The sequence below is a fragment of the Lissotriton vulgaris genome, chromosome 8, assembly GCF_964263255.1.
Source record: "Lissotriton vulgaris chromosome 8, aLisVul1.2, whole genome shotgun sequence".
Taxonomy (NCBI): domain Eukaryota; kingdom Metazoa; phylum Chordata; class Amphibia; order Caudata; family Salamandridae; genus Lissotriton; species Lissotriton vulgaris.
In genome coordinates, this window is record NC_141696.1 from 125,284,941 (window position 1) to 125,299,256 (window position 14,316).

General features: G+C 46.7%; 1 protein-coding gene across 1 annotated transcript in view; it reads right to left on the bottom strand.

The window, feature by feature from the left end:
* PGM2L1 (phosphoglucomutase 2 like 1) overlaps positions 1-14,316 on the bottom strand; it is a 680,235-nt gene that overhangs the window by 256,369 nt on the left and 409,550 nt on the right. The window contains exon 8 of the mRNA XM_086933811.1: positions 13,032-13,129. Coding sequence (XP_086789937.1) covers positions 13,032-13,129 — 98 coding nt within the window. The remainder of the gene's footprint in view (positions 1-13,031; positions 13,130-14,316) is intronic.

The following is a 14,316-nucleotide window of genomic DNA, read 5'->3' on the forward strand; positions in this document are numbered from 1 at the left end:
TCTTCGCGTAGCTCCGCGGAGTGCGGCTCCGCGAACTACGCCCAGGGTTAGTTTCTTGGCCCTGAGAATAGGAACATAACATGCAGCTCAGTATCTCATTTGTAAGCTTGTGTGAAAAGCCATGTTTTCAGAAGTTGTCTAAAGCTGAAATAACAGGCCGTCATTCTGATGTTAAGGGAGAGAGAATTCCAGAGAAGGGGGACCAATACAACAAATCTAGAGCCTCCTAGTCTCTTCTTAAAAGGAGGAATAACCAGAAGGTTAAGATAGGAAGACCTCAAGTTACGAGAGGGTATGTACGTTTGTATTCTGGAGGAGATAAATTTAGGAAGATTGTCGTAAAAGGATTTAGAGATGAAGCATCCAGTCTTAAAAGCAAGGACTGTTTCATTGGCAGCCAGTCCAGTTTCCTCATCAGGGGGACCTCGTGGGGTGTTGGTAAATAAGCCTGGCTGTGGGATTTCATACCAGTTGTAATCTCCTAATCAAGTATTCAGGCAGGCCATGGTAGAGTGAATTCGTATAGCCTGTTCATGAAATGACTAATGCAAGGACGATCTGAATGAGGGCTTCGAGGGTGAGAAATCTGGCAAATTGTCTAATCTTCTGGAGCTAAAGAAAACTGGGTGAAACTAGAGAGTTTTAGGATTCATCTATTTAACTGTAGATTCCTCATCTTAGCATATTTCCCCATGTGCCAGATTGTATCCAGATTCTATACAGCAATGCTTTCATTTGCTGTAAGGAAGCGATGTGAGCTGACTCCATACTGCCCCAATAGTGACTTAGTTTGTTGGCTGGTATAGCAGGGGAGGAGGAGTTGGAAGAATGGTAAACCTGCAGGCCTAAACGATGTCTGCCAGATCCATGACCACGGACCAAGGACCAAAAAGGACAGGATGCCTGTTGCATCATTGGTTAGGAAGTCTGTCTAAATACTGGGCCTCTGGAGCAGCCCCACATTTCCAAAACATGTGTAGCAAATTGCTCGGCAGAGCCCAACAGTCCCAGGCAACATGCTGTAGCTCTACTATCCATTCTGAAACGGAGTCTATATTTTCACAGAAGAGGCAGAAACCATCAAGGTGCAGGCCCATCAGCGAAGCCTGTATATTGCTGGAGAAGTCATACAGGCATACTGTTGAATGGCAACACTGGAACCAACCGCCCTGCCAAGGCAATCCGCAGTATCCGAAACCTGAATAGTTTAATATATCTGGGTGCATCTTGTCCATCATGTATCCTCGAGGCCAAAGAGGCCTCTGACTTTATGGGACTGCCTGCAAGATCGTGATGGTCATGTCCCAATAAGTATGGGTGAAACAACCCAACAGACAGACTGCATTAACAAATCACAACGTCAAGCTGGCTGAAGAATACATGAGTTTTCTAAAGGCATCAATCCTCTAAGGTTCCCTATATTGAGGAGCCCTGCACAATAAGGCTCTCTCGAGTGCTTGGTCGAAGAATATGGGCACCTGGCACCTGTCTACGATGTCTAGCCACCTGCCTGTTCACCGGTGGGAGGGATTATGGTTTGAACCAGGTAACCATCAGAGTATCCGTAAGAGCATCATTAAAAGGAAGCAGTGGTTTCAGCGAGCCAACCTAGGCTTTAGAATTTCTGCACACACATTTGCTTTGCTCTAACACCTAGGCTGCCTTATGAATCATCACTACATATGGGGCACTTAGTTTGTAGCTCACTTGGAGAGTCCAGCTCCATTTCAGGGAAACTGTCAAGCCCATTGGCCTTTCATAGGTTAAGGTATAAGCATCATTAGTGTAAATGAAGGGGGGTGATTTCACATCTGTTAACAATATGACATAGGCGTCAGTATCAAATCATCTTCTAGCCCTGGCAGCATCAGGGTGGATTGTGGGTGGGGGGGGGGGGGGGGTAGTGTGGAAGTCTTTAGTGGAACCACCTGATAGGGGGTTAGAAGGGGGCAGACTGTGTTGGACCCGCCCACAGTCACCCAAATGAATGCCCTTGCGGTAACTTGGGGACTGAAGGTTCGCAAGTGGGAGCAGAAAGCACCCTGAATAGTCGAAGCCTGGCCTCTTTGAAGGTCTCAATCTGCTTCAGGGTCTACCAAGGACCAGGAAAACGGAGGACCTTCGGGATCAGCTCAGGAGTCGATTGAAGGACTTGCACCCTCGATGGAGTACAACTTACATATTGATGATGCCTTTGAGTCGGTGTGATGGGATGGGGTTTGTCACTCTTCACTTTTTTATGGTTGCAATTGGACGTGGACTTTCCAGAAGACGTGGAGTGGGAAGTGGAATGGTTGTGGGAACGATCATGGTTGAGCAGGATCTATGTGAAGGCACAACTTCTTGTGCCTGCTGAATTACAGGTTCACCTACTGGTCTCAAATCCCCTTTATTTGCATGAGGGCAAACATATCACTCAACTTCAGGATTGTGTCTCAAGGCCAAGCATCAAAGACACATCCCATGAGGATCTGTCACCGGGATCTCCTTCCTTTAGTGGTGGCACAGCTTAAATCCAGTTGCTTTCAATGGAGACATTGTTCCTTAGCACACTGTATGAAGTTTAGAAGTTGATGAAAAACCAGCAAAATCAGGAGCGGTAGGTACTCTGGATCGGCGTTGAAAGATACAGAAGCATAGCATTGATGCACACTAGGGGGAGCCCTTATATTTGGCTTCAAGTCGTACTATGCCACCTAGCAGCGTGAAGTAATGCAAGTATTAACTACAAAAGAAAAAGGCAGCTAACTAGTGTGACTGTTAGAACCACTGGACAGGGACGTTCTTACATCTAGGGACAGATGCGGCTGGACCTGGGTGGTACCATCGATGTCACATCCGGTATGGTTATGGCTGGTCTGAACAGCACCATATCAGTGAAGATGCTAAACAATGTCATAACAGTGTATAAAATTAATAATCCAGGGTGGTGGTATATACTTTTTATGGACACGCAGAGCGAATAATATCTATTAGGTACCTCTAAAAAGCTAATGCTGCCAGTAAAGAATAAGTTACTTACCTTCAGTAACACTCTTTCTGGTAGAGACTATTTAGCAGCAGATTCCTCATTGTTTGAATTTTCCCCAGGTGTCAGTATGGATCCAGCAATACCTCTGCCTGCTGGTAGGTGGTGCAGTGCGGCTCAGCACTGATGCCATTCTGCCACAGAAATGACGTGCAGAGCCTATAAAGACGTCACTCCCGCCCGCTGACATCAGTTGATTTCGAGAGTATCTGTGTCCCTAGATGCAGAGCACCAAAAACAATTGATGTGCCCATCATGCAGATTGCTGGACTTTGGATCTAATCAATGCATAAAGTCCAATCATAAAACGGGGAGGATTGGAGGGTCGGTGAAGAATCTTCAGCTAGAGAGAGTCTCTACCAGAAAGAGCATTACATAAGTTAAGTAACTTGTTCTACGGATAGTAACTTCTAGCCGCATATTCCTCATCTTTTGAATAGATACCAAAGCAGTACCTATTTAGCGGTGGTTCTGTGGCAGGACTCCAACCAGAAAGTCCCGCAGGACGTAGCAGGTAAAATACCCCCCTCGGCGAACCTGGTTGTCTAATTTAAATTTAATGGTGGGTTTCTAACGCGCTAGAATCGACTCCAGAAGGAGTATCTCTGCACAATAGACCGCTGGGGAACCCTTCCTGGCTTTCCCTGTGAGATGGTCCCTACTGGGTATCTCCAAGGTGAAGCCAGGCATCCCTGGCGTATGTGGGGGGCCGTTGTGGAGATGAGGCAAGCTAATGCCCAGAGTTGCAGAGTGTGATCCCTGGTTAGAGTAGGCACCGAGGTGAGAATTATCAAGTCCGCTGAACCTGGTCCACGACCCTGCCGCGTCGGGAATTGAACCCTGGTCCCGGGCCGTCCTCTGCTCCCGGGTCTGCCGCCTCTAACCAGCGATGATTCAGAAAAGGGGGTGGTGATGAAAAGAGTGTCTGAATTAAGCAGACCACTCTTACCCAGTCCAAAGATCAGGGCTTGATCCATCACCGTTTTTTAGCTCACTGCACCATCCCAGCTCAGAACTTGGCTATATGCAAATTAGTCTGACCCTGGCCCAGTGCATCATGGGAACAGGGCAGACCAAACTACCAAGCCAATTCTTATACTGGGAAGGAAACAAGCTACCGGGGACCGGTTTCTGGCATTTCAGCCGTCTTCGGCCCGGCTTGCTTGAATCCTGATGGTGCAATGAGCTAGGGACTCACATCTGAGTATACCCTTCCACGCTTGTGGTGGACAAAAATGATTCAGAAAAGGGGGTGGTGATGAACAGAGTGTCTGAATTAAGCAGACCACTCTTACCCAGTCCAAAGATCAGGGCTTGATCCATCACCGTTTTTTAGCTCACTGCACCATCCCAGCTCAGAACATGGCTATATGCAAATTAGTCTGACCCTGGCCCAGTGCATCATGGGAACAGGGCAGACCAAACTACCAAGCCAATTCTTATACTGGGAAGGAAACAAGCTACCGGGGACCGGTTTCTGGCATTTCAGCCGTCTTCGGCCCGGCTTGCTTGAATCCTGATGGTGCAATGAGCTAGGGACCTTCATCTGAGTATACCCTTCCACGCTTGTGGTGGACAAAAATGATTCAGAAAAGGGGGTGGTGATGAACAGAGTGTCTGAATTAAGCAGACCACTTTTACCCAGTCCAAAGATCAGGGCTTGATCCATCACCGTTTTTTAGCTCACTGCACCATCCCAGCTCAGAACTTGGCTATATGCAAATTAGTCTGAACCTGGCCCAGTGCATCATGGGAACACGGCAGACCAAACTACCAAGCCAATTCTTATACTGGGAAGGAAACAAGCTACCGGGGACCGGTGTCTGGCATTTCAGCCGTCTTCGGCCCGGCTTGCTTGAATCCTGATGGTGCAATGAGCTAGGGACTCACATCTGAGTATACCCTTCCACATTTGTGGTGGACAAAAATGATTCAGAAAAGGAGGTGGTGATGAACAGAGTGTCTGAATTAAGCAGACCACTCTTACCCAGTCCAAAGATCAGGGCTTGATCCATCACTGTTTTTTAGCTCACTGCACCATCCCAGCTCAGAACTTGGCTATATCCAAATTAGTCTGACCCTGGCCCAGTGCATCATGGGAACAGGGCAGACCAAACTACCAAGCCAATTCTTATACTGGGAAGGAAACAAGCTACCGGGGACCGGTTTCTGGCATTTCAGCCGTCTTCGGCCCGGCTTGCTTGAATCCTGATGGTGCAATGAGCTAGGGACTCATATCTGAGTATACCCTTCCACGCTTGTGGTGGACAAAAATGATTCAGAAAAGGGGGTGGTGATGAACAGAGTGTCTGAATTAAGCAGACCACTCTTACCCAGTCCAAAGATCAGGGCTTGATCCATCACCGTTTTTTAGCTCACTGCACCATCCCAGCTCAGAACTTGGCTATATGCAAATTAGTCTGGCCCTGGCCCAGTGCATCATGGGAACACGGCAGACCAAACTACCAAGCCAATTCTTATACTGGGAAGGAAACAAGCTACCGGGGACCGGTTTCTGGCATTTCAGCCATCTTCGGCCCGGCTTGCTTGAATCCTGATGGTGCAATGAGCTAGGGGCTCACATCTGAGTATACCCTTCCACGCTTGTGGTGGACAAAAATGATTCAGAAAAGGGGGTGGTGATGAACAGAGTGTCTGAATTAAGCAGACCACTCTTACCCAGTCCAAAGATCAGGGCTTGATCCATCACCGTTCACCAGTGAGCCACACCACTCTAGACAATAGTGCTTCATGAACATACGGAAGACATCCATGTAGTTACCAGGCAAATGTCCAGGACAAACACTCGCCATGCCAATTCAGTGGTAGCAGCTTTGCCCCTAGTATGATGAGAAGGTAGTCCTATTGGAGGCTGCTTTTAGCCAATCTGTAGCACACCGTAATGCATGATCTGGCGGATGATGGTTCTCCTTCTGCACGCCTTGCCTTTTTTGCTCCAGAGAACCCCGCAAAGAGCTTACCATCCACCCAGTGTTCCTTGGTATGATCTACGTAAATGCTTAGTGATATCTTGTGGTACAAGAGATCTCCTCCTTCTTAGAGGCGTGAGGCGAATGGCCGACTTCACAATTTTAGGCAAGAAAGATGACCATGCCCGCAAAACCAGCTTGTCTGTTAAGAAGGTGATGTCCGGCGGGTTTACACAAAGAGCTTGGAGATCACTACACTCGCATGCTAAGCAGATGTTATGGCAACGAGAAACACTGTCTTAAGGATGAGGAGCTGCAAGGAACAGCTGTGAAGTGGCTCAAATGTGGTGCACATCAAAAATGTGAGAACCAAATTCAAGTGTCACTGTGGCATGACAAAGGAAGATCGAGGAAATAAATGTAAACCTTTAGAAAAGTGCGTAACAACTGGAGACTAAAACAAAGAGGGTTGATCCAGAACTGCAAAAAAAGCAGAAAGATCTGGAAGGCACCCTTTAACCCAGAAAAAAAGGCTTGCAGAGCTAGGGACAAAACAAATAACAAAAAGTCAGATAACTTTACGTGATGTGAATGTATCTGTCTAGCACTACACTAAGTTCCACAATCTAGGGGTTTGCCCTCTTACTCTCACAACAACCTGGGCATGCGTTTGGCAAAGGAAAACACGGTAATGTGTGGAAACGAATAAAGGGATGACTCTACTAGAAGAAAACATTAATTAAACTTTATCACTGTACGTCACTATACAGACTTACTTACTATACTTAATTTCTCTTCCAACTGACACATTTTCAATAGGACTGCAAAACCTGCATAGTGAGCGCAGTCCTCCTCATGGCAACTTTATTACCGCAATAAGCCCGACGAGCTACAGGAGCTCTACCGTTCGTGGACCCATGTCCTATTCTCTTCTTTCCCTATCCTGAAGAGGCCCTAATGGATAGGCCGAAACACATCGACTTTCAGGATTGGAGGAGTCCGAAAAACAAACATTAACATACATATATTGAGAATACACACTACTGTTCTCTTCTGTGTGAATTTACATTGGACTACCTCCTCCATGGACTGCGCTCACTAAGCAGCTTTCACAGCCATATGGAAAATGTGTCCATTGGAAGAGAAATTAAGTACAGCTATATGTTTTTGATATGTGTCGCACTACTTTCCTGTAAGATATGTGTAATACCATGTTTTGCTTTGGGAATGCACGTATTGTTTTTCTGCCAGATAAAATACTTCCAATGCTTGGAATTGGTACTTGCTTGTGATTCCAGACTTAGAATGTTGGTCTGTATAGTGAAATACAGTGATGAAGATTAATTAATGTTTTCTTCTAGTAGAGTCATCCCTTCATTGGTTTCCACACATTACTGTGTTTTCATTTGCCCCACAGCACCACACCAAGTCACAAATTGCCCCATTGACAGGGGTATATATGGCTTTTGTCAAAGGAGGCATGGCTGCAAAGAAAACATCAACCACCTTTGGAGAAGGTCGAAGGTATTCAGCGGTCACTGCACAATCACCACAAATGAAGGTGGAGATTGTCCCGGGTGCAGAACACTGTCCTGCTGCTTCGGCAGCTGATCCTCACTGAGGGACAGCCTGATTGAGTATAGATAGATGCTCAAGCTATAGAATTCTGGATACCTTACCTTCTGTGCCCAATCAGGGACACTAGGATGACTTGGGCCCAGTTGGTACTGATCCTCCTTTGAAGTCAGGCAGAAGTGGTATAGTGTAAAGACATACAGAAGGCAGAACGCATCTCTGAGTGAGAGACACCCTTGGAACTCCATGCACACAAGAGCAGACATTATGCTTTCTTAGCAGGGGCTAACAGAACGAGCTAAGGCTCTGCCCATTCACGGAAGAGACCTTGTGTCACCTCTAGGTGCAATTGCCATTCGTGATCCACTAGGCACTGATGGCTGAGATCTTCCACTCTGGCATTCAACAATCCTGCAATGTGATCAGCACCAGAAAGATTCTTTGGTGGCCCAGCCATTTCCAGGTGCCACAGCCTCCTGGCACAGGATCTGTGACCCCACAACAGTCCTGTTTTTTGCATGACCATATGGCGGCAGTGTGGTCTATGAGCCCTGTAACAGCCTTCCCTTGATGGCTCTAAGGATTTCAACAGCAAGCGGATGGTCCTCAGCTCCAGACAGTTGACATGGAGTGCAGTATCAATCCATTAATTAATCAAGTGAATGTATATAGTGTAGCTAATCACCCAAGAGAGTAGCCAAGCGGTTGAGGTTTATGATGGTTGAGGTGACTCAGTCAGACAGCAAGGGTGTGAGTGCTGTCCGGAATTCCAGTAGAGAGATGGACATCCGTAGCTGTAGAGGGAGGTCGTTCCAGGTTTCACCTCAAGATAGGAGAAGGAGCATCCTCTACTGTTGCCCCTTTGGATGTGGAGGATGTGGGCGAGAGAGGGGGGAGTGCAGTTGTCTGGTAGGGCGGTGGAAGTTCAGGCAATGGTTGATGTAGGCAGGTCTTTCGCTGTGCAATGTTTCGTAGGCGTGTATCACCAGCTTAAATTGGCATCTCTTCTGTATGGGGAGCCAGTGGAGTTTTCTGAGTGATGTGGGTCCTTCTGGGGAGGCCAAGGAAGAGTTTGGCAGTGCAGTTCTTTATGGTCTAGGCAAAAGGTGTGTGGTGATCCCAGCGTACAATGCATTGCCGAAGTCTAATCTGGTACAGATTAGGGTCTGGGTGACAGTATGCCCTGTGTTCAGGGGAGCCATTGTAAAACTTTTCATAAAATGCAAAGTGTGCGCAAGCAGGCGGAGGCGATTGAATTGATTGTGTGCTTCATGGTCAGTTTGCTGTCTAAGATAATGGCGAGATTTCTGGTGTGGTCTGTCAGTTTGGGTTATGGTCCTAGTTTTGAGGGCCACCAAGAAACGTTCCAATGGGTTGTGTTGTTGCCGAAGATCAGTTTTGTTCATGCTGAGATTCAGGCATTTTCCCTTCATCCACTTGCAGATGCTCGTCATGCATCTGTGGAAGTTGGTTCTTGGGTTGGAGGGATCTTTTGAGAGCGAGAGGATGGGCTGCCGTGTGGTTTGCATAGGATATGATGTTTAGTCCACAGAATTTGACTATGTTGGTCAAGTAGGTGTTGAAAAGGGTGGGGCTGAGAGAGGATCCTCGGGGGGCACTGCAGATGATGTTTTTGGGTTTTAATGATGAATGGAGGTAGATGTATCTTCTGCGGTCTTCCGGTGTGGAAGGTGGTGATCCAGTTCAGGGCACTTCTTTGTATACCTATGTGATGCAGTCTTCTGAACAGGGTGTGATGAGATACGGGGTCAAATGCTGCTGAGATCTCAAGAAGGATTAAAGCCTCTGTTTCTCCCCAGTCTCGGAGGGTTCTGCTGTCATTGGTGGCTGCGAACAAGGCAGTCTCGTGTTGTGGTTGGCATGGAATACAGATTGTAAGGTGTAAAGGAGAAGGTTCCGCTCTAGACATTTCTTAAGTTGTTGATTGATGACCTTATCCAGGACTTTGGATGAGAAAAGAACAAAGGAGTGGTCGTTTTTGAGTTTGCTCGGGTCAGCAGATGGTTTATAGAGTAGAGGTTTGACTTATGCAAGTTTCCAGTCTTCAGGAAAGGTGGACATGGCAAGTGAGGAATTGAAGAGGGTGTTGAGCTTGCTGCTGATCCAGTGGCTTTTGAGGTTGAAAATGTGGTGCTGGCAGAGGTCTTTGGGGAACTTGAGTGAACGGAGTTCATGATGGTGGTAGTGTCCTGAGAAGTGGGTTGGTCCTATGAGGTAGGTCGGTGGTCCATGCTGATTTTGCGGAGTGCGTGAAGGTGTAGGAAGTCTGAGGATTTGGTCTGGGATTCAAAGTTCTTTTAGATGGTGGTGACCTTTACGTCAAAAAGGTAGCTCTTGAGAGGGGGAAATGCTGTTGTCTGTGTAGTAGGCAGGCTCTGACAATCTTGAAGAGCTCTTAGCTGTGGGTACAGCTGGACTTGATGCGGTCTGCTGGGGCTTTCCTCTTTGTCTCGGAATAGTTGGTGGTAGAGAATGAGGGAGGTCTTAAGGTGGTTGTGTCTGAGGTCTCCTTGCTTTAGTGCCATCTACCTTTCCGTTGCGAGCAGAGGCGTTTTGCTGTTCTCAGTTGCTTGGTGTACCATCTGCCTGATTGGTGGATCTCCTGTGTCTGCTGGTCTTGATAGGAGCAATGATGTTGGCGCAGCAGGTGATCCACAAGTTGCCATTTTTTGACAGGTTGGCCCAGGTCAGATGCAGTTTTAGAGCATTATGTGTGGAGGTCATCCATGCATTGGCTCCCTGATACTTTACTCCTACTGCGGTGGGGGGTGCTTGGTGGCTCGGCGGAGGAGGTGCAGGGACAGGAGATGTTGAAGGGTACAATGAAGTGATTGGTCCAGGTGAGTTCTGTGATGTGCCTGTACTTGTTGTTGGAGGTGAACATGGGGTTCAACGTGTGTCCTCCGATGTGGGTAGGCTCAGTGATGTGATGGGTGAGTTCGATGTTATTCATGCTGTCGAGTAGGCTGGCGATGTTGGTGTCATTAAAGTCACTTATGGTGGAAATTCAGTACTCCAAAGATGTAGTCTTTGGAGTCAATTGTGAATGAAAGGCGAAGTCAGGAAAGGACTGTGCAGAAGCTGGGGCGTGGTCCAGGTGGACTGTAGGCGAGGGTCCTTAAAAATGGTTGCTTTCCCGTCTGTTTGGAGTTTGAAGTTGAAGTGTTCCATGGTCTGGATGGTGTCTTCTGTCTCAGTTGTGCAGTGGATGATGGCTATTCCTCCTCCAGTTTTTTTTGTGCGGTCTAGGAGTGTGATCTTGTATCCATTGGATGTTGCTGTGCAGATGTGGGGAGTGAACGTGCGTGTGAGCCTGGTCTCAGTGAGCAAGACCACATTGGGGATGAGGGTGGTGATAAGGTCCCAGATTTTGGTTGTGTGTTTGCAAAGCGAGTGTGTATTGAGGAGGAGGTACGCAGGTTGTTGCGGAGCAGGTGCACTCTGCTGGTTGGTTTGTGTGGTGGTTGATGGCTTGATAGTGGGCAGTCAGATGATGCAGGTGAAGGAGCAGTGGATGCAGAAGAAAAATTATATTGTGGTGTCCGTAGTCTAGGGCGCAGCGTTAAGCGCAGGTGTAGTTACTGAGCACAGTCCTGGCATGGACGGGTGCAGACGGGCTTGACTTTGGAATGCAAGCAGCTCAACTGTGCTGCAGCCTTCATTAAGTAGGTCTTGGGAGGATGGAAGGGTGCTAGGTGGCAGTGGGCAGAGATTGCGGGAAGCGGCAAAACAAGTGTGGGAAAAATGCGGCGCAGGCACAAAAGGGTATGGCAAAATGTAATAAAGCACAAAAGGCAAGGACCAGAAGAAGGAAAAATGAGGCCCATGGAAGGCAAGAATCCTGCTGTTCTGGGACTGGCAGCAAGAATGAGAGCTGGGTCTGGGACCTCTGTCAGTTATGGGTGTGGAATACCAAGGTGTCTGCCACTGACCCAAACGCGGTCAAGCAACCACCACTACAGATCTTTTGCAGTCTCCTCTAAAATCTGTACATGGTCGGAGAGGTACCCTTGACGATGGGGCCCACTAAGACTTCAGATCCTAATGCAGAGCCTGCATATGCCAACTGGTGTGTACTGGACCAGCAAAATTCAGGAGGACACGAGGAGCCTCAGACTAGACCTAACTTAAATCCAGGACAGAGGCGGAAAGATCTGGATCATAGTCTGAATGCCCTGGATTCTCTTTCCTGTGGAAAAGGCATAAAATGGAACCATGTCCACAAAAGGACTTCCAATTCCAGCCACAAAAAGTATAGACAGCTCTCCTTAAGTCGTAGGGGAGATGGGGTAAAAGTATGGCGGTATGTAAAAGAAGGCTAGGGCATAGCCCTTCAGAACAATTTGCAGGACCCACTAGTCTGATATATGGCATGCTAACCTGGCAAGAATTGTCAGATCCTGCCTAGAAATGGGTGGTGGTGCTCAATGAAAGGCATATTGAATGGGCTTGGCAAGTTGGACTGCAGGGGGGAAAATAATGAACTGGGTAGCTGGTTTACCACAAAGACAGCGTGCACCACAGTCTCAGCCACGGAACTGCTGGGCTCCTTTTGGGGGTACCTTTGCTCAATCTGCGAAACAAGTGTTAGAACTGGTGCTGCTGGCGAGGTGGGGTAGATAAGCCAAAGGAGCATGCCCTGGTCCTATTAAATTACTATTAACACATCAAAAAGTATGTGGATTCACCCCAGTTCGCTGTACAGGGGTGTATGTTTGATATTGATCAGCATTCTGTCCATCAATTGTTCTTTTTGCATTTGTCACCCGAGTGGGACAGGTATGTCCAGACGTGGGTCAGTTGCTCTTCATGACACTGGAGTCAAGTTAGCCTGGCTGATGAGAGGTAAAACCCTGAAACCGGTTCCAGGGAGAACCTGGTCTGGCAGCTCGGGCTGGACTGTTTCCATGGGGAAGAGGGTCAAGACTAATTTGCATATGGCCGGGTTTAAACTGGAATGGCTTGGAGTGCAAAAAACCAATGGATTTTGGCCCCGGGGTGAATGTTTTGACATTTATCAGCGTTCTGTCCATCAAAGGTTCTTTTTGCAAGTATGTGTGACAGTCAGCCAGATGTACATAGGGGGTTGGTTGATCAGGTCCCAAAACATAGATATTTTACCAAACCTCAATGTTGGGTGGTAACCTGTTTGCAAAAGGCAAGCAATTTCCTTGGTACCTGTTCCACTTAGTAAATGTACAAAAATGTTGGTATCCTCTCAAACAAGCAAAATAGAAGAAAGTAATTACAGCACTTTGCCCATGTGATTAACTATTCAGTGGCTAACATTTGCTAGGGTAAAATTCAAACTATAAATGGCTTAAAAATGTTCAGGCGTGCTGATGCAGAAAAGGGAATATTTTAGGATGCAACACCCAGTTGTACTTTAGAGTTTAAACACACCAATCCTCTTTATTTAATAGATAAAACAGAAGTCTCATCTTTATACGCGTCCTTAAAATAGAGGTAGCACTCACTTATCTAGAATTTCAGCTACTGCCAACCGGTCTGCATCTGGATCAGTAGCCACAACCACTCTTGCACCTTCTTTTTCTGCCAGTCTAAGAGACAGCTCCTTAAAAAGTAAAACATTATCAATTATAAACAGAAACCTGTTGGTGCACTCAGACTTAAAAAACACGTCAATACTGAAACCTATATGCTCATGTTGCAGCTACAACAAGATGAAAGAGCCAGGAAAAGTCAGCAATAAAATGGCCACAGAGTTTAAAATAGGTAACATAACTAGCAAGTTCAGTTATCATCTTACCCAAGTAAACGTAACTGCTGCCCCAACACATTGTAGATCCACATGGAGGAAGCTGCCCTATTTTGGTTGAGCCTACCTGTGCCACTATAGTATCAAAGTTGAAGAGGCCATTATCTACATAGAACACCGTGGTAAAGATTTCTGCCTACATATATTTTGCTTTGAAGGATTGGCTGGCTACTTTTAGCCAGCTAGTATGTCAGCCATTTGTCTAAACATCTGACATGGGACCCAATCAGGTACATGGTATTAGATAAATGTCACTATAGTTTAGGATACAGATAAAGAATTAATGGGCCTTCCTGTAGGGTAGCTGGATATGCCAATGTAGAGAGTTGTAGCTCCTCAGCGAGCTGTTTGTGATGCCTATAAAGAATTCTACCCAGCCCGGTTGACCTTCCATCACAATGTTTATGACTGAGGTTCTCAGCCACTTCTACACAAGTGGCACAATAACAGGGTATGAGTTAAAGGACACAATGTGTGTTTACTACAGCAAATAAACTGCGTGCAGGGCTACAGGAGGAGAGCTGACTTGCTGTGGAACCTATGTACCTCAGAACTGGTGCAGTGGATTGTTGGTTCACTCATTTGTGAATAGCTGTACTGTGGAAAAGCCAGGGCAAACTTGCAAAGATTTTGGACTGCGTGTAACCAGATGGAACAAACAATCAATTATCATTGACATGGATAGACAATCAATTATCCTTGACAAGGAAACTTTCGGGTCTCTTAGATTAAACTGTAAAGAGAGCCCCTTTCCTCATTAACCAATAAACAATTTGCACACAATCTTGAATCACTTCAACAACTAACTGCCTTTTCTTTTTTTAGCTAGGCTGTGTATGTAACTTTCAATGTATACATAAATATAAAAGCAGATCAGAAGCAAGTTACTTATCTGTTACTACAGTTCTCCTGTGTTGGTAACTTTGACAGATTCACTGATTGAATCATTCCCTTCCCAGTCATTGAGCTGGGAGTGCCATAGT